The 23,624-nt window shown below is 41.0% G+C and overlaps 1 protein-coding gene across 1 annotated transcript in view; it reads right to left on the minus strand.

Moving 5' to 3' along the window:
• The window catches only part of DPYD (dihydropyrimidine dehydrogenase), a 349,108-nt gene that overhangs the window by 238,205 nt on the left and 87,279 nt on the right, over positions 1-23,624 (minus strand). Inside the window, exon 4 of the mRNA XM_034064349.1 lies at positions 9,090-9,177. Within this exon, the coding sequence (XP_033920240.1) occupies positions 9,090-9,177 (88 nt within the window). The remainder of the gene's footprint in view (positions 1-9,089; positions 9,178-23,624) is intronic.

The raw sequence follows: 23,624 nt of genomic DNA on the forward strand, positions 1-23,624 counted from the left end.
GAGAACTTTCAACCACTTTGCCTGTGGTGTCTGCTAAGGCACTTTATCATCCCCAATTCTAATTTAATCCAATATAAAGGAGGATTAGTTAAACAGAAACTGTATGTATTAGCAAATATTTTTGCCCTTCCAGATGAACAATGCTGTTTTGATATGTCACAGCTTGTCAAAGCTGCTAAAAACAGCCAGTAAAGCCACTGTAAGCTCAATTGAGCAGCAAAACATAGAAGTCCAGCTATATGGGAGATGTCCCTGACACACAACCACGCAGAAAGCAGAGGTGGCACAGTCAATGCAGGAGACCTGCATCTTCCCGAAGCAGCACTCAAGAGACCAGCCCAGAGACCCTGCAGCATCTTAAGTGGCACTAGATGTCTGTTCCCCAGGCAACTCCATCTAACCATTCCTTTTTTCCACTCCAAAGGAATAATTACAAACTAGTAGGGGGGATTTTTTTCTCCCTAACTCAAAGACAAAATGGTTCCCAAAGAATTCCCATTCAGGTTGATATTTCACTACATACGAGAGTTAGATTTTCCCTTTATCTTCAACTCTAGTTCAATGGAAACAACTATAGCAATGTGCATTTCCAGTTAAGTAACTTCATTAAGGATTTTCTACATTTTTAGGTTTTCTAATTAAAATCAATATACAAATCTGTTAAATATTCCTTCTTAAGCTAATACATCTCTGTAAAATATATTCTCACACTTGAGCTGTGCCACTACAGCAATCATCAACACAGCTGGTGCATTCAACTTGTTCTGCAAGTTCAACCCAAACTGAGCACAGCTATGCTGGAGAAAGACAGAGTAACTTCAGAGTGACTTCAGAGAGATGGGGCCAGAGGCAGTGTGGGTACAGGACTGAAATCATGGCTTATTGAAGGAAACCTGCCTCAGAACATCGTGCCAGAGTCTTGTAAGGAAGAGACTGAAGTCCTAACCGGACTGAAGGAACTCCTAATTTGCAGGAAATGGGATGGAGTACATACAGATTGGATCCAGATTTGGGAAGTTTTGAGATGTTACGGTCATGATTTGCTGCTGCTACCACAAACAGCTGTAGTGCAAGAGAAAAAGAGGAATCATTACAGTCCTCTTCCAGTGGGAGCACCTTACATGTACATATACAGCACATCTTACCATGATAAATATTAAGACATTAGGTGAACTGTATCAAAGAGTATATATCTTCTAGTCTTAACACTTGAAATAAGTTTTTAATGGTAAAATAAAACACAGTCTCACTTGAAGCCCAAAGTGTTCCACTCATGTTTGGGAGCAGCAGAGCAAGTTTTCTGAACTGCTTTGCTAGGGTGCTCCAACTGTGCTAAAGTGGACACCTCTAAAGATGCAAGGGAAGCTCAGCTTCAGTGATGACTTGGTTTTCCTGTCTGCCAACAAAAAGTCTCCCTGTGTCAATTTTACTGTTGGTGAACTTAGAACCATAAAATCCCAATCTGGTTTTGGTTGGAAGGGACCTTCAGCTCATCCACTTCCAACCCCTGCCATAGGCAGGGACACCTCACACTAGAGCAGCTTGCTCCAAGCCCCTGTGTCCAACCTGGCCTTGAAAACTGCCAGGGATGGGGCAGCCACAGCTTCTCTGGGCACCCTGTGCCAGCGCCTCAGCACCCTCACAGGGAAGAGCTTCTGCCTTAGATCTAACCTTAACTTCCCCTGTTTCAGTATGAACCCATCACCCCTTGTCCTGTCACTACAATCCCTGATGAAGAGTCCCTCCCCAGCTCCAAGCCCCCTTCAGACACTGGAAGCTGCTCTCAGGTCTCCACACAGCTTCTTTTCTCCAGGCTGAACAGCCCCAATGTTCTCAGCCTGTCTCCATACAGGAGCTGCTCCAGTCCCTGCTCATCCTCGTGGCCTCCTCTGGACTTGCTCCAACAGCTCCATATCCTGCATGGAGACACCAGAACTGCACACAGCACAATGGCCATGAGAAAGGATCAGAATTAAAGGGAGACTGGCTTCATTAAAATGACCAAGTTACTCCAGGGCATAGCATGATGAAAGTTGCCTTAACACTTTGGACTCATGTTTTTAGATGCTGAACTAAATAAGATGACTCAGTGAGATGGTTTCTTACAGACGTCACAGAGGAGGCAAGTCTAAAAATTAGAATGTTCCCAACTCTTTTAATGAGGTAAATGTCTGCTCCTGCCTTTGTTCACAGAATCCTTTATCCTGTGCACTTCCATAGAAATAAATGAATCTAACTGGATAGGATGTTCTGTGGTTTCCTACATCAAAATGTCAATAAATACTACATTGCTAACATATGGAACAAAAACAAACCTTAAACAGACATCAATATTCAGTGGAAACCAGGCAGAGGAGGATCTCCACATGTATCATTTGGAAGCATTATATAATTTGCATGCAAATGAGACTGGTTTTTAGTTGGAAAAAACCCTATTAAAACACATAGGATCAATACTGAGAGACCAGAAGCAATTGCGTTTACTATCAGGAAATGCTCATAGCATCTTTTTGTTCAGTTCAATTCAAGAGCTGTTTACATAAATTTATTATGCATCAGGGTGTTCTGATATTGCCGTTTTTCTCCCAAAACAATTAAGAATATGCATTATGATGCTTTGTGTAATAAGAATGAACACACTGACTCCATCAGGATTTTAGGGACAGACTGAAGACATTCAGAGGAAAGAAGGAAAAAAGTGGTAATTCCCTTTTCATCCATGTTTTGTTTAAGAAAAGGGAGATGCAGCAAAAAGCCACGGGGAAATATCACCATTTCTTATCCCAGCTCATGTTCTGCGATGGCTTTAAGATTTCCTCAAGATAGATTGGATTGAAATACTTCTACATAGCAAAGAGCCACTATTTAAAGTACGTTGTTATATAAGAAGCATTTTTCACACTGACACACACCAGTTCAAATAGTACAAGAAACACCCCCGAGTCTGTCACCGCCCCCCCCCAGTACCTCCCGAAGAAGAAGGAACACAACAGAATGGCAACTTCTCCCAATCATACATATTCTGTATTATAATGCTGATGAGTTTTAATCAATCCCGAAATCTTGCACATCCTTTGACTCGTGTCATCGGAACGGGGCTGTAATTTCACACAGTGTCACTATCTTTCTATGAGGAAGAACAGAAGGAATATCTTGTACTGTCATTTTGTCCTTTGTAGTCTAGAATGTGAGAGATTCCTTAATTGACATAGTGTCATCGCAAAAGTCTATTCTACATAATTACACGATGGCAACTGAAACCAGCTGTCAGCCATTCCATTACACTAAGTACAAACAGACATCTCAAGAAAAGTCACTGTTTCAAGTGCATCAATTTAACACCATTACTACTTTTTCCTTGAAAATGCGGGGGTTTTGTATTTAGTGACCTGGAATACACAAAGAGGAACAGAGAAAGTGGAATAAAACAGCCCTTTCCCAAAGCCAGGGCCTCAGAGGAGTACTTAAAGATTAATTGTGATGCATATCTAGATGTAATTATTCCCAATCATCGAGCAGCTTTCTGACTTCCACAATCCTTCATTGTATTAACAGGATCCCACTTACAGCGTTTTACATATGAACTGTGACTCATGAGTTTCTACAGTCTTTGCAATGGCATAGAGATGTCCTTTGTTAATTTACTCAGAGCTCCCCTGGCACAGAAAAACCATCATTCTGTTCCTCTCACCTGTCAGAATCCTCTCCACCCTTTTCCCTTCTCCTTCACTTCATTTTCCCTTAATGATCCCACAGCTTTTTGTCTCCTGCCTTCCTTTTCCATGCTCTTTTCTTACTTTCCCATTTCCAGTATATTACCACAAACACTTTTACCTTTATTCCCTCAATCTCCCAAACATCGGATTCACCCTTAGCCTCTGGTATTCGTCTCTATCTTCCAGTTTGTTCCCTCTCCCACTCCTCCCTTGAAGAAATTAATTTCTTTCCTGAAAACCCCACACACTTCCTTTGGGTTTATTGAAACTTAAGCCTGAAATCCAAAAATCTACTTGTGATTCACAACTTTCCCTGGCATTCATTTCTCCCTCCATTTCTCTCCCAGCGTTCTGCATACCCCAGGGACAACCTTTTACCCAGCAGGCAGCATGGCCTTGCTGGTCTGGGGATTTGGGGTTATCTAGGGAGGGCTTGGTTGTTGTTTTGGGGTTTTTTAACGCGGGTCACCAGAAGGCTTACATGTACCTATAAAGTCTGCTAGAAAACGGCTGCTGTGTCAGTTCAGACCAGTTTGTCTTTATCGTGAAGGGAGGTGGGAGAAGATGGTCTTTCAGAACAAGCAGGGAACTGTTGACTCAATGTCAGGAATCGTCATAATCTGACAAGACTTGAGATAAAAATGTGAGAACAGAGAATTTCAGCAACAAAGTGTGATTTCAGAGTACCGATACCACAAAAGCTACTTCTGCACCCCTAATTCTTCATTATTGACTCAGACTATCAGGCTGAGTCACTCGCTCCTTATGCCTGTGCCATGTCATATAACTTCATATCCCCACGCCTGAACTGCACCAACAAGTTGTATTTCAATGCAACTACTCAACCATAAAGGTGTCTTATCACAAACTCCAAGTCTCACTGAACAATACAAAGGCAGAGCTGCTGCTTGCTGACAGCAGTGTCCTCTGGCACACACTTCTGCCCACAAGAGGTATGCTGGACAAGCTGGAAGTGCTCAGGATGAGAGTTGCTTCTGGAAAGCTCTAGGATTGCCTGGTGCTGCACAGGATTTGCCTGTGCCGGCTCTAAAGTGTGACGGGTGCTGGAAGTCCATTTTACCAAGGCCTCTTTGCTTTGATGTATCAATACTGGGAAAAGAGGACATAAAATCCTAAACTCACTCCTGGTGCTTACTCAGGGCTAGAACAAAACTCGCCTCTGCAGCAGCTGAATGCTTGCTATTTTTAGTGGGTTTTCCTTTTTAAAGAAATAAATAACTAAGATGGCACTTGTGCACTGTGAAACAAAGAACATGCACTCTGCAATGAGGAGGATGTATTTAAAGAGAGGGCAGCTGGAAGCCAGAATACTCCTTTGGTGCCATGGTGATGTTTAGAAACAAAAGTAGTGATGGGCACATGGTGAATTTGAAGTCTGGCCTCTAAGAGACACAACTGCAAGAAGAAACACTGATTGGAAAGACACAATAGAATAGATTGTACCTTTAGAAAGTGGAGTTGTAATCCAGTTTGTATGGAGAAAAGGGGATGGAAGCAGTGGCCTAAACTCCACCGTGTCACAGCAGCGAGCACAATACAGCATAAGTGACATCCTTCTTCTCAAAGAGACTCGAGGCTCATTGAATCTGGCAATTCAATTACCCTCTCAACCCAGAAACAACCCCTCCTCCCGTCTTCTACTCCTGAGCTCAGGTCTAAGGACAGAACAGCCACAACAGCTACATTGTACATGGCCTGTAAATATCTAAAAAGCCTCAGGCTTAAGAGAACAAGAATCCCTGACCTTTTAAGGTTGCTGGAGCAGTCTGCCAACAAAACAAACTACATACAATGGAGCTCTTAAATACCTCACAAAGTAATTCATTTTCAGTATGCTGCTGTCTAAATACTCTGTATTAATAATGAATCGTGTTTAAATGAATACCTGTGTGCAACCCTGCTTACTGCTTACACAGGGATGAGGACCAGAGATACATTAAACTGTATCCCTCCTAAACAAGTAGAAAGGTAACCTGGTGAAGGGAGTTTCTCCAGTGATGAAGACAGCTGCAGAAGCAGGACAGGGACTTCAGTAAGAGTAGAAAGTACACCCCAATTTACTGACCTCAAATACCTGAATGTTCTATACTTTACCTATTCCTTTTGTCTCAAAGCTACCAGATATATTGGTAAGATTTTGGATTAAAAACAAAAAGCTTATTTACAAGGTGAAACCAGACAAAACTGTATTTAACCCTTTGAAACGTATTTTCAACATGTAAAATATCCTTGATCATGTGAAGTAAATACTTATGACATTAACACAAAACTATTCAGCAGGCAGATTGCTGCATGATACCTGACTGATTCTGTCGATAAAAGTTTAGGGGGAAATGCATGAAAAAGTAAAAATTTCCTTATTGGTTCCTTTAAAAACTTATCAATTTAGGAGTTCTAGTGTGCCTGTCTTGTTTTCTATCTGCTCTAAAAGTGTATGGTGCAGGAAGCCCAGGCACCACAGTGACAGCACAAGGGGACTCTGCCAGGGTCATGACTTCAGGTCTGGCACTCCTCTCTCAACTGTCACCATCTATGGCTTGCTTGGCACAAAACGGGAGTTTCAAAGTGCAGTAGTGTAAAAACAGTAGCACACACCCATATTTGGAAAAAGGAATCCTATTCCTAAGGGAAACCAGAAGAATTGACAGTTGTTTTTGAGGAAGAACAGAGATTTATTTCCCTAAAAGTTGCTTGGTACATGAATTTCAGAAGGCACAGCCACAGATATGGAGGCCACAGATGTGCAGGACTTGATCCTTAGCTCATGACTTCAGCTCTTTGTTAAGCATAGAATCACAAACTAGTTTGTGTTGGATGGACCTTCAAAGCTCATCAAGTCCAACCCCTGCAGTGAGCAGGGACATCTTCAACCAGATCATGTTGCCCAGAACCACATCCCGCCTGGCCTTGAGTGTCTGCAGGGATGGCACGTCTCAATGTGTTTGGCTGTGGGGCTTCCTCACATTTAGGTTCTGGATTTGGGTTTTTTTTGGGGGGTTGTGTTGGTTTTCTGTTTGGTTGTTTAAGTCAGCACTATAGCTCTTGCAAAGGAATCCTTCCACAACCAGGTTATATTGGATTTGTTTCAACAGGGTAAGGAAAACAATGGGCAAAAGAATGTAAACTCACACTTGGAACTGGAATTCACAGAAGGATGCAGTTTCCCATCCTAACATCTTGGCTAGCAGAAACCAAGTACCTGACTTAATAAAGCTTGCTGCATGTGGATGCTTCCTGCAGTCTAAGCAATTATCAGGCATAAACAGGAGGTAAAAGCAGTTACCAAAACTGCTATATACCTTTCATACAAACTAGTTTCAGAGTGGATACAGTAGCTATGGATAAGACAGGGATAGGGTCCAAAGAGAAAGGCTGGAGATAAGTTTCAGTAATCTAAGAAAACTCCACTTTTTCCATAAAGACTATTCAACCTCCTGAGGGAATAGCAGTACACTGGTGATGCTTTTTTAAGAGCAGAGTTTCCTGATAAAGCAGCAAGTGATCAATCAGATCACCTGCTCAGGGCAAAACCCTGATATCTGTAACTTCCAAGATGATTTAATATCATCAAACAGCCCAAATTCTGTAAGGTTGATCACTGAATGTCTGACAGCTAAATCTGGACCTGTAGAATCATAGAATAGTTAGGGTTGAAAAGAACCTCAAGATCATCTAGTTCCAACCCCCCTGCCATGGGCAGGGACACCTCACACTAAACCATATCACCCAAGGCTTCATCCAACCTGGCCTTGAACACTGCCAGGGATGGAGCATTCACCACCTCCCTGGGCAACCCATTCCAGTGCCTCACCACCCTAACAGGAAAGAATTTCTTCCTTATATCCAATCTAAAACTCTGCTGTTTAATTGAGACCTAGTTCATCTGACATCTTCTGTGGCACTCTTGAGCCCATCTTCTCTGCTTCCTTATTGACACTTTCTGTGGTTTGATAATCAGGCCCCTTTCCTTTCCTCAACAAATCACCCTGTTCTACTCCAAACAGCACATAATTAATTTCTTACTAAGAAAACACCATCTTGCTAAAATACTTGCATAAAATTTGCTTTAGGTTTCCTAAACAAGCTATAGCACAATGATGAGATGGAGACAGGCAGTTTCATTACTGCCTTGTCCCTTCTCTCTTCCATTTGCCTGCTTCATGATTCTTGAAGAGGTAATAAGCAGCAACACAACACAGAGTATAGTATGGCTGCAAACAGATACCTACATTCAGGCAAATAAATGCTGCAGTGACAGGATACATGCAGATGCTGGACATAATACCAATTACTGCAAACCATTTCAACACACAGTTAATGTTATAATTGATACATGTACCTTAATATCTCTTCTTATCCTAATGTTTCTTGTTAAGGTGCAGAATTTACCAGTGTCTTCTCTTCTTATACTACAACACACTGTGTAGTAAAAGCAACATGGCTGCTAACTTGCACGCGGCAGTGCTGCTGTTGCCCACTTCACTCGGGCTTTACCTGCATTGGCCCTTTCAGCTGCATCTAAATGAGACATGTTAGAGCATAAAATGCAGCCAGAAAAATCTCTGTAGCACCCCCAGTAGATTATGAGTCTAATTGGACTTCTCCAGACAAATATATCACATGGCACCTGATGATGGGAAGCACTTTAAAAGGTATGAGGCAGTCAATATCTACTCATCTTTCAGCTATCCAAGGCAGCCTAATTAATCCTGTCACATCAACTTTGATGTCATCCTTGTTTCTAGTTCTGTTAAAAGTCAACTGTAAATCACAAATCCAAATAATGTCTTCACGTTCTGAAGATTTCGTGATGATTACAGTATAACAGCCTATTAAGAAAGGAAAAGGTACAGGACCTCCAAAGAAGGGTTCTGTTTATTCCTGTTGTATTGTATTAATAGTCTAAGTGAGCGACTACATTTGCACTCATCAGAACCTCTTAATATAAACTGCAGGAAAACATTCTTTGAGATAACCACCTTCGTGCCAAACTGTTGCCTGAAGCAAATTCAAACTATCATCACTTCTTAAAAAAAAACCCAAAACCAAAAAGCTTTTCAACTCTAATTCCTCAGGTAGCAGCAAGATTCAATAATTGCATTGCAATGCTCAGGGGTTTGGAATATCATTGTGTTTGAAAAGCATCAAACCCCAAAATGTCATTGAAAAGTGACCTGATTTGCTCTATCCATCTGTCCAGGCCCAGAACAGAATTAAAAACAATTAAAAACTGCTCAACTTTAATGCATCTGTAGTAAAAACTATTTAAGACTTTGTAAACAGAAACCCTGAAACACAATCGTAATAACAGGACTGCTGCTACCTGCTTCCATGTTCCAAGCCTGGCGTTACCTTGTTCGCAATACTTGTGATGAATGACTTGATGTCCAGATTAGTTGGGCAACTCTTCTGACAGGGGGCATCTGCACACTTTAAGCATCTACAGGAATAAAGGAAAACATGTCAAGGAGATGTGGAACACAAACGCTGCCAATAAGGTTTTTGAGTTAGCCTGGTAAAAGATAAGCCACAAAGGAATAATAGAGAGCATCTTCATTAAATTTCTATTTAAAACCTCAAAATTAAAACATGATCATTATTGACTTGCATTCAACACTGACTGGTTATGTTCTGTTGACTCTGTTTTACAATGGCAGGCGGTAGGATGCAGTTACAGACATATGGACTACAGATGTCCCAGTATTAGGAAACAAAGCCTAATTACATAGAAGTCACTTTTCCCCCAGCATCCAAGATTGTTCAACTTCTGACCACATCATTCCTCTATTTGAAAAGCATCTATGCTTGGAACCTGAATGTATTCATGTAGTTTTGGAAGTGCCACTGTGGATTACATTCTGGAGGTTGGATAATAAGACATACAAAAGCAACAGTATTTCCACAGCAGAATTACTTTGTCCTGTATGTGCCAAAGACTTAGAATGTTGATAAACTTTTAGGTCACTTCTCTACGTTTCCTGTGATATGTTTGTGACCTCTGAAAACAATTCTGTTGACATTAGGGTCAATAAGACTATTGAAGATTCCCAATGGAAATACCCAAAATCCTCTTCTTGTCATCCCTAATGACAAAACCGAACTGTATATTAAAACACCGTAAATGGCAAGGAATTATTATCTGTTCCTGCTTAGTCATCCATGAGGACAGAATCACAGAATCAACCAGGTTGGGAAAGACCTTTAAGATCATCAAGTCCAGCCATTACCCCAGCACCACCAAGGCCACCACTAACCCATGTCACTAATGGTGACATACAGAGTGATGTACCACTCTGGTTGCTCGCACAAGTCCCATTTAAGAATTAAGCTCTCAGGGTATTCTATGCAATCTGCAGTAAAGAAATGTAACAATAAATTAAAAAACAAAGGTAAAAGTCACCCTAAAAAGTAAAATGGTTCTCTACTAAACACAAAGGTACTTGTACATACTTTTGGTTTTACATATAGAATCCAAGACTGGTTTGGGTTGGAAGGGGCCTTAAGATCATCCAGTCCCAACCCCCTGCCATGGGCAGGGGCACCTCACACTAGACCATGTCACCCAAAGCTCCATCCAACCTGGCCTTGAACACTGCCAGGGATGGAGCATTCAATCGCATCAGTATCTATCACAGGTCAAATGCCACACTACCATTATCTCAGAACTCATTCAGTTATCCCAGATGCTCTTTCAAGATCATTTCTTTATCAGACAGAATTCATATAAATTCATTGCAGGTTTTACAATCTATGGCAAAGGAAATAAAACCTGGGTTTTATGTATTATCTGAGCACAACTACTGAAGTTCCTCCTAGTCCACCTTTAGGAGTGGTACCTGTTACCAGAACTGGGTATTTTCAACCACAGAACATATGCAAGAGACCTGTGGACTACATGCACAAGGAAATGACAAGCATATGAAAAGGAATGAAATGCTTCAAATACCCACAGTGAAAAACTGGCCTCATTGTCAATCACAGACACTGCTTTTGGTTTGCTTTGAGGATATTTTGGTTGTGTTTTTTCAGATAAGAGTGGAATAAAAGAGAAGACCAAGCCAGTTAAGTAAAAGTTTATTAGTCTTTCACCTCCCTATCCATTATCATCTGGCTGAGTACTGAAGCACCATGGCACCAGCAAAATGTAAAGGCACTTGGTAGAGGCTGTTTGGATTATCTCACAGAACTAGTAGTGATGGGGAAAAGATCTCAGGGGATATATTTAAAGGAAAAAAAGGTCTCACAGGCTGCAAAAGCTAAGAAATCTGATAAAGCCAAATCCAGGTCCAACACCAGAGAGGGCTACTAGTTCAACTAGCCACATGTCAGAGGGCTCTGGCATAAGAACACAGTAAGTTTAGCTGTGACTTCAATATACCTGTCATGGGTTGAGCAGTAGCAGTCATTTTTTCTCCTTCTTGCAGCTGGTGCAGTGCTGTGTTTTGACTACTGGGCTGGGAACAGTTGCTTGATAGCGAGCATGTTTTGAGGGTGTTTTTGTTCAAGGCCTTTTCTGAGCACGTGCTCTGCCGGGGAGGAGGGGAGGGGAAGCTGGGAGGAAGGAGAGACAGGACAGCTGACCCAGGCTAGCCAAAGAGGTATTCCATACCATAGCACGTGATGCCCAGGATGCAACTGGGAGAGAGAGCTGGAGGGGTGGAGTTCTGGAGGAAAAATGGAGGAGAGAGCACGCGGTGCTCGGCCAGGCAGGGTGGGATGAGTTATGGGTCGGTGGCTGGTGGGGTGTTGTATTCTCTTCACTTGTTACTGGCTTTATCATTATTATTTGTAGTAGTAATGGCAGTAGTGATTTTTGTCTTGTGCCTTAGCAATTAAACTGTTCTTATCTCAACCCGTGGGGGCTACATTGTTTGGATTCTCCTTCCTAACTCTCCGGGAGTTGGGGGACTTGGTTTAAACCACGACAATACCTTAAATATTCGCTGCTCAGCACTACCCACTGACAGACCCATCTTCTGAATGCCTTACCAAGCAAATGCAGGCCAGTGGGGACCTCAGAGGGTTGATGTGGCCAGAGCACTGATTCAAGAGGTCTTAGCATTCTAAACAAACTGAAAGGCAGCAAAGTTTTAGTACTAGAAGCCAGAGAAAAATGAGATACACTAGACAAAATACACAAGTATGAGGGCTTGGATGATCATTTTGCCTAGTAGACAGTTAAGGAAAGATATGGAAAATCACATGTTTAAAAAAGGCAACAACCCCATTTTGACTTTTTCAACTTCACTTTCCTGAACATAGTTCCCTTTAAAATACAACAGTCCTGTGTCCAAGACCAAAAGAATGGCGTTTCACATTGAAAGCATTTATTATGTAGAGAATAACTTCATGTCAAAAATTACTAGAACGGCACCTAGCAGCATAAGGCTGCGTGGAGACCTCAGAGCAGCTTCCAGTGTCTGAAGGGGGCTGCAAGGATGCTGGAGAGGGACTCTTCATCAGGGACTGTAGTGATAGGACAAGGGGTGATGGGTTCACACTGAAACAGGGGAAGTTCAGGTTAGATCTAAGGCAGAAGCTCTTCCCTGTGAGGGTGCTGAGGCGCTGGCACAGGGTGCCCAGAGAAGCTGTGGCTGCCCCATCCCTGGCAGTGTTCAAGGCCAGGTTGGACACAGGGGCTTGGAGCAACCTGCTCTAGTGTGAGGTGCCCCTGCCCATGGCAGGGGTTGGAGATAGATGAGCTGAAGGTCCTTTCTAACCCAAACCAGTCTGACTGTACATTCTATGAGAAGCAGTGCACACATTCCCCATTGTGGCTAACAAGCATCTTCAGCACATTATTTTTCTTTGGATTTTTGAGCTGTTTCCACAAGTAACAGCTGTTGGAAATGTCAGCCACTGGGAGGGGGGGAGGTGGTGGTGGTAACACAAACTGGAATGTGAGTTTTGGGGAAGAGGGAAGGGGCCATGAATATGCCAGGCCAGACTTTCTCTATAATAATACCATCTTCTGCTTCTCTGAGCACTCTGCAGACTAAAGTGCACCAGCCTGCCATTAATCCCACTTATCACTCTGACAGCTCAGTAATTACACTCCCGCTCTAGGTAGGTACTGTAAGGTACTGTAGTCCTAATAAAACATCAAGCACTGTGCAGAAGGCATGCTGGTGAGGTGTTTTATTAAACTTGGGGGGTTGATCATCAAGTGACATTAGTGTTGACCTACTTTCCTATCTAACAATAAATTATCCTTTGACTGTACCATAATAGATATTAGAGTACATTTACTGTACTGAGGAGCAAAGGTATTGCGCTTTAGTGAACCCGGAACAAAAAAAAAAGCATAAATAAAAATAGGAGAATCACCCACCACAAAGTTATTATGTAAATTGCTGCAAGGGATTGATCCTTTCAAAAATCACAGCAAAATACCATGCTGATGAGAATACACCAACAAATACCACAAGCTTCAATTCTGCATGAATGTCCCCATGCAAAGAAATCCCACATGTCCCATACAAAGAAACAGTAAGTATTACACTCCCTTCCTTCTTCTGGAAGTGTATTCCTACCCTGTGAATTCCCACTGTTATTTTACAAGGTTATTCCACCGCTTTGCTTTTAGCTCAAGATAATGTGAACAACAAGGAAGAAACCATTTCTCTCCTTCACCAAATTGCAGTGAAGAGCTCCATGATCATGATTTGCTACAGCAAAAGGCAAAACACCCCCCCCCAAATAAAACCCCAAAACTCACAAAAACCACCCACAGAAATGAAACATCTGTGATTTTAAGTGGTCTTATTATTCTGGTCTGCATAAATACACAAAGCATAAAAGAAAGCCAGACCTATGCTAATCTTAGCATATATAGCGCAGCATGTCCTAGTAAAAATATAGGAGAAAATCCTTCCAACACCCTATTACCATTTTTTCCCCAATTTGTTCATGGAACAGCATCTACTTCTGAAACACAGAGCCTGGATGTTGTATGTTAAAAGATGCAATTCACAATATTCACTTCACATGCATATTGATTTCCATGTAAAAGGCAACACCAGAATCTGCATCACTAAAACCCAAACTCAAAGAACTCAAAGGAATGCTGTTTTCCATCCTGGAAGCACTTAGCTGTTACTTCAACCCAGTCTCGATAGTGAAATGGTAAATTAAGTTAGCTATAAACCCCCTACCAATGCAATGCAACTATAGCATATTTATATAAATATTTATGCAAATATTATAATTTGGCATCACTTTAGAGACATGCCTGTGACTATGTAATGACAGAAAATCATGTTTCCCACACATCCAAGCTCAAAATTTACATCTTTTACCCAACAGTGTTAAATTATACATATGTATCCCCAGTGAACTTCAAATCTTTAACTTCTTCTGTTTCAATGTTGCAAAACTCAAGTTATTTATTCAGGTGAGTGCACTCGTAAATCTCTCTCAGGCACACAATAATGCAAGCAAATGATGCTTATGCAGTAGCCTAACATTATCAGCTATCAGGGCTATACCTATCCATTTTGTCAGGGCAAAATAAACACCTAAAACCATTCACAAACACAAACCCATTCAATCGATCTCCACTAGCATGGGTACTAATAAAACCCAACCCCAACACAAAAACCCCACCACCACTACCACCAAAACCCACTCCACAACACAGAAAGCAGCAGATTACGAACATCCGAGACGACAAAAGGAAAAGGCACTTCAGAAGTGGTGATTTTTTCTTCGTAATGGAATGAAGAAAGGAAAAATGGAATAGCCAAATAAAAGTTGCACATTTCTGGAACACACAGTACCCGTTGGGATAAAAGATGCAAGAAGCCATGAGGTATAACTGTGCATAAAAAGGAACAGAAAGCAAATGAGGAAAAGAAAGGATAAAAAAAGTAGCAAATTTCTCTATCAAAATCTTTCCCTTAGAAAAAAATGATACCAGAAACCAGTTCTCTATTTTCATGTACACAGGAGTAAAGGAAGCTATAAGCCAAGACTAATTGTCAAGTAATAGCTTTCATTGTTTCACTGCTAAAGTATTACCATGTTTTATTCTAAAGTTAAAACATCTGACAACCAGACAGTCTTATTTCTAGGTCTAGACCAACTCTTCCCATGTTTCTGCTTTTAAACAAAGAGGGGACATTTAGTTCTATCATTACCTAAACCTGCATTGAAGGACTGTCTACCTGGCAATAATATTATCTGAAGTGCGATAGAATGTGTGCTGGAAGGCCGGGTGTGAAAAAGATCATCTGAAGGAATATATGACAACAGATTGCTGCTGATAACCCATCAGATTCTCATCCATCACAAAACAGGCCCAAATAACCTTTATCATGCTTAGGTTTGGCAGAGGTTTGGAAGCAGATGAAATCCTAATGCATTTATGTGGCTTTCTGCAGGACATAAAGACCCATTTTGAAAAAAGCCTTCCAGCTCTACTGTTTGTAGAAGTTTCTAAAACTTTATCCCTTACACAGAGAATATCCATGCAGCAGTTTTACAAAGGCCTCACAATGATGTTCTGTATCCACTTCCTGAGGCTTTTTGGTCACTTAACTTTAGGAGAATGGGAGATCTGGTTCCACCCAATAAACTAGAGGACAGTTTGCACAGCAGACCCAGTTCCCATGTCAAAGCTATTCTTGGTTCCAGGTGTCTTGCAACACTCTAAACCCTGAGTAGCAGAGAGTAAACAGTAGAAGAAGGCACACATAAGGAAGAAGTAAATCTATATTTCCAAACAAATCAGTTCTCAAGTTGAATACCCATTGCTTTTGATGACAGAAGTAAAGAGCATCCCTAAGATTTTCCCTTGAGTCTCAATCCTTTAACTGCATATGGCTAATCTTCAGCTTTCTCTTCCCTATTTCATCTTGCTGTACTTCAACAGGGGCAAGGACAACCCTAACCAGAGATTTGGACATGCATACACTCATTTGAACAGATATCACAATAAAGATCCTCACCAATGGCAAGCAATTGGTGAGAACCTACAGCTGGCAGCAGTGTGATGAGTGCCTGTCCTGGTTTGAGCAGTAGCAGTCATTTTTCTCCTTCTTGGTAGCTGGTGCAGTGCTGTGTTTTGACTTTCAGGCTGGGAACGGTTGCTGATAGCGAGCATGTTTTGAGTTACTGCTCGGGTGTTTGGTTTGTCCAAGGCCTTTTCTGAGCTCATGCTCTGCCAGGGAGGAGGGGAAGCCGGGAGGAAGGAGAGACAGGACACCTGACCCAGGCTAGCCAAAGGGGTATTCCATACCATAGCACATCATACTCAGGATGTAACCGGGAAACCCAGAAGGGCTGGGACTCGGGGGGGATGGAGGAGGTATCGGTCGGTGCTTGGTCAGGCAGGGTGGGGTGAGTTATGGGTCGGTGGCTGGTGAGGTGTTGTATTCTCTTCACTTGTTATTGGCTTTATCATTATTATTTGTAGTAGTAGTAGCAGTAGTGTTTTGTGTTATGCCTTAGCTATTAAACTGTGCTTATTTCAATCCGTGGGGGCTACATTCTTTGGATTCTCCTTCATAACTCTCCAGGAGTTGGGGGAGCAAGGGGGGGAGTGAGTGAACGAGCTGTGCGGATTTGGTTTAAATCACGACAGTGCCAAAGACAAATGATACTTAAGAGGAGTATTTGTTTTCATTCAAAGTCAAGAAGCAGACAAAGGGACTTACATGCAAGGCTGAGGGTTCTGTGGTGTACATGTAATGTGACAATGGAGATAAAATCATATGAAATTCAAATCAACAATGAAGAAATCATTTTGGACCATAAGGGAAACAGACCTAATCCCCAAGAAACACGTCTGACAGAAAGGGCACTGGAAATGGTATAAAAGGCAGTGAACACAGAAAATACAAGCCAGCAGGTACCATGGTCCTGGCTATGTAATACTAGAAGGAGAAATGCCCAGCCTGTTAGCAATGCACAAGAACCATAAGGAACAAAACATTCGGTATCACATCCATTGGCAATAGTAGTTCCCATCTGAAGAAAGAAGGAAAGACTCTCACATCATCACTGTTGCCTTTTTAATCACCTAGAAGTCCTGTGAGCCTTTGGCAGACCCATAGAAAATGGGACAACTTCTCCATCAGTAAGTTATGATGACCAGAAGAAGCAAGTCTTAAATAGAGGCACTCTACAACATTATAGGCAGCTATGACATTGCAGCTGGCAGCTACAGGAGGTGTAAGGGAGGTGCTTTTTATTGAAAGGAAGAAATACTCTGAGTTGAAAGTTAGTCTTCAGACACAAAAACCTCCTACCCTAGTGCAGAATAATGGCACTTACAGACAAGGTTATTTTTGGACACTTAAGAGGTACTGAATCATATGGACATAGACTCCAAATCATTCCATTCATCAATGACTCATATTTCTCTTTTCTTCTCTCCACAACCATAATTCTTCTTTTCTCATCTACTTCTGAATCCCCCTTGAGTGCAGGAACTGTCCTCTCCTCTTTGCATCTGCTTGGCTGTTTTATGTTTTCTGCAGTCTTCTTTCACCATTCATCCAAAGCTGTTCCACTTCTCTGTCCTATAACTTTTTATCATCCTTCAGCATAACTCCATTTTAATGGATAACACTGATAACATAAACAATGTGATCCAATGCCTGCCAGCAGGTATTTGCAAAAGTGGTGTAGGAGTCTGCTCCGAGTCACTCCATGGGAAAATATATCCTGTCTGCTCTTAAATTCTTCCTGTCCTTTTACTGTGACAGAAGTTTTCCACTTACCATATTGCAATATAGCCCCAAAGACTACTGCCTTTCACCCACTTCATCTTATATAGCCTGTATAGCATTATTTTAATCCTATCTCTCCAATTTATAATGTTACAGAATAAAGCTGCTCCATAAATTAGAGTTGATTAAAAATAGACAAAGCAGTGTGGCTTACAGAACATCGTAGCACAAAGCTTGTATATCAGCACATGCCAAATGAGAAAAGCTGGAGCATCCTTTTGACATATCAGAGATCAAAACATTGGTTTTATATATAATGCAAATCATTTCAACCATCTTCTGCTTTCTCACAGACTCAATCTGTGAGCAAGCAAATCAAATAAATGGTTCACATTTCGATTGGGAACTATGTTATATGCAGCTCATCCCAATCAATACTATTACTAAAACGTATTTTAACATCACCAGTACTAAACTGGAATACCTTTCACTAGCTCCTTCACTCCCATGCTGAACACCTCTTCTTTGGAGTTTTACCAGGAAAATTCCTTTACAGCATCCTTAAATCCACACATTGTTTTTACAATCCATTTGTTACAAACTGCTCTACAACATTCTGACTTCAAAACCAAAGTTATTGTGATACTGACTCACAAAACATTATTTCTGTGGTGCAGGAACATAATGCTCTCAGATGGCAGAAAGGCACAAAGTCAAGTGAGTGTCAAAACCTATTTGTTCTTCCTCCTTCATGGTAGATCTTAAATGGGATATGTCAGCCATACAGCTCCTCACAAGTATGTGCAGACTCAGTTACCTCTCAGCTCTCTATTATCAAACCCATCTACCAGCTTTTACCGCAGCAATTATTCCACCTCAGCCTCTATGACTTAAGACACAAAATGAACCTCTAATTCTTCATTTGAATGTTATTCTTCTCCATTTCTCACATTCACTTTCAAGCAACAAAGGTTTCTTTCCAGTTTATCAGCATTCTAGATTTTAGAAGGGGCTATTAAAAAGAATAACCTTCTCTTTCTGCTCCAACCAGGACCATGGTATATGAAATGCTGCTTCAATTCTCATTTTTGACATGAGTGGTGTCATTAGGTTTCCATCTGGTAACGCAGTCAGAGAAGAAGTCAAGACTTCAGCTCCAGATACTAAAAAGACAGCAGCTACGAGTCCCAGCAAGACCAACCTGGTTTCCATCAGGAAGAATCTGAGGCTGTTCTCAAGTAGTAGCTGCCAGTTTGGGTGCTGTCTGTCACAGAAAACTATCACAGGGAACAGTACCTGATCTGCTTGGGAGACTTCTGGTCTTCTCACCTCTTCAGTTTCTCACCTGTTAAACTGTGGCATCTCGCTGATGCATTCTGGTTGGCCTCTTTCTCAATATCCAGTTCCATACTATCACTGTACCTCTTTAAAAAGGTTACATTTAACTTGCAACGTTTTTTGCTGTTCCTGTGAATAACAAGCTAGATATTGGTCTCAAATAGCTTCAACAATTCAATACACTGATTTGATTGCTGGCTTTAAAAGCTGACCCAAAGATGGCCTTGGGATGCAGGGTTGAGTCAGATAAAACAAGAAGTCTCTACTTTTGCATATCTCTTTCTAACCTTTTTTCAAACAAAATCCTCAATGAGGACTCAGCTGTTTCACCTTGCAGGTGGGATTAACAAGTTAAAAACAATCCTTTAAGAGCTCTGTATAAAACTACAGAGTTTAAACAGTGTCATATAAACCACTGAACGTTACCAGACGTGTTGGAACTGAAGAGTCAACAAATGTGGTGCTTGAATTCATATTAAAATCAGGATTTAAGCTTAGGTCCTGCAGTCAGCCCTATATACCTATTCCATGTCCTTACTGCTCCCACCAAGTGCTTGTCTAAGAAGTTACCACTGCTCTCTGGAAAACAATGTTGGGAACTTCCTTGGTACATAACTGGCTTTAAGACTGAAATGAAAGAATGAAAGAAAAGATATATGGAAATCTGGGTCTTCAATCTCAGTTATTTAAAATTCATGTAAGAGGAAATAAGGCTGAACTTACCAACACACAAAAGTGCACGATACATTTTGGGTAGAAAAATCTACTTATCCTGAGTTTAATTTTCACCTTTAATTTTATACCCACACCACTGGCCAAATACATCAATGCTTAGAGAAAAGCAAATGATCACAGAATCACCATGGGTTGGAAGGGACCTTTGGAGATCATCTAGTCCACGATGTAACTACTGAAGTCTGTGCTAGAGAACCTGAGTGCCCCCTTTATCTTCTGAATATATTCCATATTCCTGAGAATCCATTCCATAAGCTGAATAGCTATCCAGTTTTCATACGTCATTCTTACAAATACTAAACTTAAAAAGCAACAAAGAAACCTGCATCTTATAAGTAAAGGATATATCAGGTAGAATATTTCCTCCAGTTCATTTCCCTTGGGCGACCTGCTCTAGTGGAAGGTGTCACAGCCCATGGCAGGGCTTGGAACTGGATGATCTTAAGGTCCTTTCCAATCCCAATGGTATGATTCTATGATTTCAGAACTGAAAGAACTCTTTTTCTCTTTAATTTCAAACACAACCACTTTAGATATTACAGATTTCCAGCAACGTTCATCCGAAGCATCGTGCCCTTTTCCTTTGTATCATATTAAGCATTACGAAATTCTGTTTCAAAAGTCTTAATCAACACTCCAAATTCATTAAACCATCCCAGAAAACCTCAGCACAGTTAAAGCTGTTATTACTGTCAACAACTCTCTTGCATTTCAACCTTAGAGTTTTTAGAGTTCCAAATAAGAAAAGTTAGCAGTTAAAAGTCAGTTTGCAACTTGTCTGGCAACACTGACTGTGCTTCACACCAGCTATTAATTAATATTTCCTCAATGCCACAAGAACTCAAGATAGCTTTTTGCTTATTGTGCCAAACGCGACGGTATCCAATATTCTGCCAGTAGTGCAAAAGCTGCACAAGAAGCATGCTTGTTCGTAAGACCTTGATGCTACCTATTTAGAACTTGGACTGTGCTCTTTCAAGTTCATGAAAACAGCACTTTAGCTGACAAAGCAACCACTTGTGGCTCAGGCACACCTAACCTCATGGAGCTCTGTAACAGGCACATTTATGTTCAACACAACAGTGATCCCTTTCACACAGGAGACAGCTGTTACATGATGTTCAATATCCTTTTAATCCTCTATAGACCTCAGACAGAAGGGTTGACAGAACTGACAGGTTTTATTATAGCTTGCCCTCTACACAATAATCTTCATTCACCTGGACTGATCTCCCCGAAGTGTTAGGGACTTTTTGACTTACATCAAGGATCACTTCTAGTCTTTTTAGGAGAAATTACTTTCCTGTGGCGTGCTGCTTCTCCTGTGTAGATTCCCTCTTCAGAATATGAAGCACAAAACATTTTGTCTATTTATCTTAATGTCAGTGAATCTCCTTTGCGTTTATGTCAGCAAAAACACACTTTATGAGTTCAGTCACAGACATTTTCTCTCCCCAAATGCCTTCATCATCTGTATCTTACAACTGACACTGTACAATAACTCATTAACAGCAGGAGCACACATCTACCATTTCTTTTCATTGAAAACATGTAATACATTTCATAACAACATATCTAACAACCTACCGCAAAGTACACCTAAAATGCATGAATTGAAACTGTAAGAAAACGTTGTCAGGTAAAAACTACAAGCCCAGAAGAAACCAATTTCCTCACTAGAGCACCACAAAGACTCTAATAATCAAACCAATAGTGCTAATGCTCATCTGTCTTGCAGTTTAGGCATGCCGGCAATTCCACTACCAGCAGAAGCAGAATAAGCTAATGTTTGCTTCCCTTATTTTTTAGGATCTGAGGGACAAAGAATTCTCTGGCTCTCTTTACCACCATAGAATCATCCTACCATTTGCCCAGAGAATGGATCTGACGGTGACCTAAGCCAGAATCCAGGCACTGGCAAGGCAGGCTTCACTGCCCTCTATGTAGACAATGCCTTTCCATCAGTTCCAAAACCATGATACTAGCAGCATGGTCAGTCATGATACAAGGTCAGTCACATTCCTACTGTGAGCCTGAGAAAGATGCTTCTTCCCATGCAAGAGGTAAGTTACTGAGATTGACCTGTATTTTCCCTAGAAATTAGGCATGTACAATGACTGTCTTTCATCTAACTTTTGCCAATAAAGAGGCTTGTCTAAGACACCTTGAGAAGTGACACTGTCACTTGTTAACATGCTTTGCCATCAAGACCCAGAAAAAAAAGGAAAGATGCCTGCTATTTTGGTTCTAATTTGCATAGCATTCTGCATATATTAGCCATAGGAAAATGATGTATCCCTGCTTCTAATGCAGAGACAGCTTTAAAAAAGGGTAGCATTTTCTTGGACGTTTTGCTGTTTAAGGGAATTATTTGGTTTTTCTATGTTAAATTTATTTTAAAAGGAAGGATGAAACCCAGTATCCCCTTGGCAAATTAAAAGAGCTTTAGACACAATAACAGAAATCATATAGGTCAGCACAGAGCAAAGAGAAACTCTTTACAAATTACACTAAGAATCAATGTTGCATTCTGAATGACAGAATGGTCTGGGTTGGAAGGGACCTTTAAAGTTTACCTATTGTCCAACCCCCTGCAACAAACAGGGACACCTTCAACCAGAGCAGCTTGCCCAGAACCACATCCAGCCTGTCCTTGAGTGTCTCCAGGGATGGGGCATCCACCACCTCTCTGGGCAACCTCTGACAGGGTTTCACCACCCTCACTGTAAACAATTTCTTCCTTACATCCAGCCTGAATCTCCTTCTGTCAGTTTAAACCCATCACCCCTTGTCCTGTTGCAACAGGCCCTGCTCAGAAGTCTCTCCCCATCTTTCTCATAGGCCCCTTTTAAGAGCTGAAAGACCACAATAATTGAGTTTAAAGACATAAATAATATTTCAGTAGCAGACAGATGAAAACTCAGTCTTATTTGTTTACTAGAAGTAAATACACTAACTCAGTAAGACTGAATGATTGGTATGTATGTGCTATAGCTACGCTTTTCTCTAATCACCTTCACTGTGAAGACTTTTACAGTATTCACAGTATGATGATATAAATAAATGACACAGCCAAAAGTCACTCTCCAGACTATTGACATTTACATAAATCCAATACATAATTCAAATAAAAAGGCTTTCTTCCTCTTCTTTTTCTAACCAAACCTTATGGAGACAGTTGCAGGAATATGCAGGCTCACTTTCGATCGATCTAAGTGGTCACCATTAATTTAGAACCTGACCCTCTCGATGGCAAGGCTCACTCACAGAAGCACTGCACACGTCTGCCTTATCACAGCTCCATTCATCCAGTGCAGTAAAACACCTACATGCAACACCACTTATTGGGGATATAAGATAGCTTTAAAATCAACCTTAAAATCTCACCAAGCAGGGCTGCCATAAAGTTAGATGGACGGAGGCTGGACAAGATGACCTAATGGGTTTACACTATCTCTGCAATTTCTCCTAGTATGTTGAATAATGGCCTTTAAAAACCACAAATTTATGTCTGTTTATCTATCTGCAGCTGAGGTTTCCCACAGAGATAAGCAACTTGAAAGCATTTAAGAGTTCATGGATCTCTCAATCTATTTAAGATTAGAGGAGTGACACAAGTATTCATTTTCCCTATTTTTAGCACCTTACCAGTAAATAAAAGGATTTTAGTTAAAATAACAGTACCCAAAGACTCAAAATAGGTATTATCTACAAGGATTTTCCAATGCAACCACCTCTGAACACATTTTCCAAAGGGTTTGATTTCTAAACACCATAGCAGGGCCTTTTAGGTAGATGTATATTGGCAAAGAAAACCCAATCTATGAGCTAAACACAGAAAAGGCACTGGCCTGCCCCTGTCAAGAAGGCGGTGACCAGACCTCAATCAGTTGATCTGTGCTTGCAAAACTAGGACAAACATTTGTTGCTGAAAGGAAGGCACAAAAAATCCTGCATTTTGGGTTTTACACTTACAGTGCAAGTAGGAAGAATTTTCGCATCCTTTTAAGAAGATTATATAAAAGACAAAGTATTTGTCACATTGCCTCCCATCCTGAAGCTAATGGCATAAGAATGAATACATTTGCTGCGAGGGCTCAACAGTTAAGTGCTGTCTGGAAAATATTAAAAGAAATGTTAG

This window comes from Melopsittacus undulatus, chromosome 6, assembly GCF_012275295.1.
Source record: "Melopsittacus undulatus isolate bMelUnd1 chromosome 6, bMelUnd1.mat.Z, whole genome shotgun sequence".
Lineage (NCBI taxonomy): Eukaryota > Metazoa > Chordata > Aves > Psittaciformes > Psittaculidae > Melopsittacus > Melopsittacus undulatus.